This window comes from Atta cephalotes (assembly GCF_000143395.1).
Source record: "Atta cephalotes unplaced genomic scaffold scaffold00052, whole genome shotgun sequence".
Classification (NCBI taxonomy): Eukaryota; Metazoa; Arthropoda; class Insecta; order Hymenoptera; family Formicidae; genus Atta; species Atta cephalotes.
Genome location: NW_012130116.1, coordinates 896,733 through 900,722, shown reverse-complemented (window position 1 = coordinate 900,722; position 3,990 = coordinate 896,733). Strand labels below are relative to the sequence as shown.

Sequence of the window (3,990 nt, the reverse complement as noted above, 5' to 3'; positions counted from 1 at the left end):
TCAGGCTATTATTGCTGGTGGTACCCATCCTCCGAAACCTCGTTCCAATTCTTCCGCAACAGCGAGAGATAAATGATCTTGATAAAGTCCTGCTACGATCTATATGATTATATTATTATATTACTTAAATATACAAGTGAGACACTACCTTTTAATTTTGCATAGAAATATACGAATACACACTTGTAATCCAATGGGAAGTCCTTGTTTATTTAAACCTAATGGACAAGCCGTAGCCGGTAGGCCTAATACATTAATGATTGCAGTATAAGAAAAATTGAACGGCTTACACAACGGTTCATGATGCATTGGAGCTGCAGTTGGATGTGTTGGATATAAAAACACACCGTCTTCTCCTAAAATATCCTAAAAAAAATATTATAAATATAAAACATCATGTATATTTTCATATATAGAAAAATTTTACAGCAATAGCATTTGAAGCATGTGTTGATATAAAAATCATATAACAAAAAAAATAACACAACAGTACCTTAAATTCTTGATAAAGATCTTTACTCTGTTGCATAAGTCGAACATGTTTCTCACTTCCATGTTTTAAGCCGCATTTTTCAAATATGGCAGTGACAAGAGCAACCAAAGTGTGATTGCTCATAAATAACATCCATTTAATAATTTCCAACCAGACATTAAGTTGACCTTTTCTATTGGTTAGCTCGTATGAAAAATCTTCCTCTTTCTTACATGACATGTTTGCTAACCAGAGGGCTATGCTTTTTTTAAGCTTCTTTATGTTTACTTTCGTGGCTTTAACTTTGTGCGCTTTTTCGAAATAATTTATCACTCTTTTCATAACGGCTTTTATCTCTAGATCCACTGGCGAAATCAGATACTGACCACCATCGTCTTCCATATAATAGAGCTAAAGTTACATAGAAATATGATTCCCTAATTATTATATGATAAATTATTTATATAATATTAATTGATATTTTACTGCACAAGCATGCATATATAAAGTAAGATTAAGTTCAAGAAAAACTAATTAAATTTAAGAAAAAATAATTAATTTTATTTCAAACCATATTTTATTTTAAATCTATACATAACTTACCTTGATTTTCGAAATATCCACTTTCTGATTTAACTTCAATAAATCGGCATTTTTATCTGCGATAATTTTAAGAATTAATGTTAAATCTTGTGCAAATCTACACATTGGTCCAATGGCGAGTAATTGCTCTTGATCATCGCCATGTGCACTAGGATATTGACCATCATTCGAAACAATTCCTATAATAAAAATATAATATTTTCACATTGATAACAAGAAATATTTAAATTATTCAAATTCTCAATTTTCATCACCCTTAGTTGGCTTATGACCAAAAATTCCATTGAAAAATGCCGGCATACGAATAGAGCCACCAATATCCGAGCCAATTCCAAATGGTGATCCAGCTGCTGCTTGTATACAGCCTTCACCACCCGAAGAACCACCCACAATATGTCTGAAAATGAATAATAATGAAATAAGAAATTTTTGTAGGATTTTATCTTGTTATTTACATTCAAATTCAAATTATAATAAAGTTATGAAGAAATTTCGTAACTGCTGCCTAATATATACATTGGCATACTTATAATACATTAATCTATAATATCATATATTGAATATTAAAGCAAATTTAATAATTATATTTTAATATATTCTTTGTGATTTAATTGTACATTATAAAACAAAATTTATTTTTCTTCAAGAATTTTTTCGATAAAGTTTCGATAAATAATTATGTGTTCAATAAATATTGTGAAGTAATTGGAGATGATATTATATTATACCAATGATACGTATTGATATAATTACCAACGTATTGTACCTTGTATTATATGGATTCTTGGTGATACCAAATAAACAATTACTGCTTTCCCACCACATTGCCAGTTCTGAAACATTTGTCAGTGCCAGAGGTATGGCTCCAACTGATCTTATTAATCTTATCACTTCTGCATCTCTATCAACGACAGTGTTTTTCCGTATAACTAGACCAGCCGTTTGCTGCATGTTTTTGACTGCAATACAGTCCTGCAATAATACAAATGATATCCTTAAATTATAGTCACATAATTATGTTAACAGGTGATAAAAAGCAAAAATTTAATTGTTTAAACTCGGTTCTTCTAATAAAATTAAATTGTGAAACAAATAAGACTCAAAAGTTACCTTGGTGGTAAAAGGTATGCCAAATAATGGTTTTTCTTTGGCCAGAAATTCCACAGATGGAGCATCCTGAGATTTTAACAGTTCGTCGCATTTTCTCGCTTCTTTAAGAGCTTCTTCAAAGCATTCTGCGACCACACAGTTGAGTATCGGTTGAATCTCTTTTATTCTTTCTATATATGAAGATACCACATCTTCGGAAGTTAACTGTAATAAATAGTTACATAATGACTAATAATTAGCCAACATGAGTAGAAGTGTGTCGTCTAGTTAATAAGATTTATCCTGGTTATGTTATTAATTATGATATTTAGTACGATGCAGATCTAGTTCTTTTATGTTTCGAAGAAACAATTAATGGTAAAATTAATGGAAAAATAGAGAAAATATAGACGAGTTATTTTTATTTCTTATGTTCAAGATAAGCATCGCAATACTACTTGGTATCAATAATAAATCATATAATTAATTAAAAAATAAAACTTCACTTTTTTATTCGATAATTTAAATCGATAATTTAAAAGATCAGCGAGCAGAAATGAGCTGATAAAAACTTATCAAAAGCAAGTTTATCAAACCTTCAAACAGTCAAAATTTATCAAACACTGAGCAAATTAAAAAAATGTGAGATAAAAACTTACTTGTCTATTTCGAATTTTTAACGCTAAAGTGGTTGTGCTGTGCAGGAGAGTTAAATCTTTGATAGGTGGTTGAGATTGCGCCGGCCCTCTGACAAAAGCAACTAATAGTGATATTCCTCTCACAATTAGTTCTACCAGACGATGGCACACGCCTAGGATCTGTTGAATTTGCATCCTGTGTCGTGTTTGTTCTTCAACTGACATTCACCTGCCAAGAAAGAAAAAAATATATATTTGCAATTTTAATTATTTTAATGTATTTAATCGTCTATTGTATATATATTCATAAGATGCATTATTTACTAATAAAAATTAAAATATCTTTCTACATTATATATTTTAATTAATCAGAATCCAATTAAAATATTTAATAATAAACGTAATAATTAAAATTAAATTTAATATTAAAAATTGTTTTCATAAAATTTTTTGTTCATAAATATTTATACGTCAAATTCGTTAAATAAAGTTTCATGAAGAAAATAATAATTCTATTAATATAATCCGCTATGATTCACAGTGTATTCAATGGCGTAAACGAGGCTAAGGATAAAATAACACACAAGAATAACCAGTTCAATTTTGTAATTTAAAAATTATAAATGCGCATCATTTAAAGATACGAGCAAAAAACAAGAATTATTTTCATATTATGGATTTTATAATATCACAATATAATTAATTATATATGACAATTGCGTGTCAGAAATATATTGTGACGTGGTACATACTGATCGAATGGAAATATGAATCATCATTCTGCCTTGGAAAATGTTATCGTGTGAACTGTCTCGCAATATTGTACGATTTGCCTACAACTTATTATTATATACGTTGTTGACTTCTTTTTTACGAACGAATATTGTAATTAATATTCTGCTTAGTACATATTTTAATAATTCCTCATATTTTTTACATTGTTTTCCACAAATTTGTTAAGATAATGTTTTCAATTGATAAATAAATTTATTTTCAAACGTTGAATTATAACGTTGAATTATAACGTCTAAGTAAAATGGTTTGCAAGAATAAAATAAAAAAATAATTCTTTTCATATTCAATTGTAAATGAAAAAGAGGGAGAAAAATGAAGATTAAAGGAAAGGAACATTTAACGGAAAGTACGGTATTATTTCTTTGTTATCTTTTAATGAATCGCTTTAAAATC

At 28.5% G+C, this 3,990-nt stretch overlaps 1 protein-coding gene across 1 annotated transcript; it reads right to left on the bottom strand.

Annotated features, from left to right (window-relative positions):
- LOC105623035 (fatty-acid amide hydrolase 2) lies at positions 1 to 3,027 on the bottom strand. Its single transcript, XM_012204438.1, has 8 exons — positions 2,824 to 3,027; positions 2,186 to 2,389; positions 1,842 to 2,047; positions 1,330 to 1,472; positions 1,076 to 1,254; positions 494 to 883; positions 184 to 366; positions 1 to 99 (listed from the first exon to the last, which is right to left on the bottom strand). Exons 1-8 carry the CDS (start codon positions 3,025 to 3,027, stop codon positions 1 to 3), a joined length of 1,608 nt encoding a protein of 535 aa, XP_012059828.1.
- Positions 3,028 to 3,990: the final 963 nt, after the last annotated feature.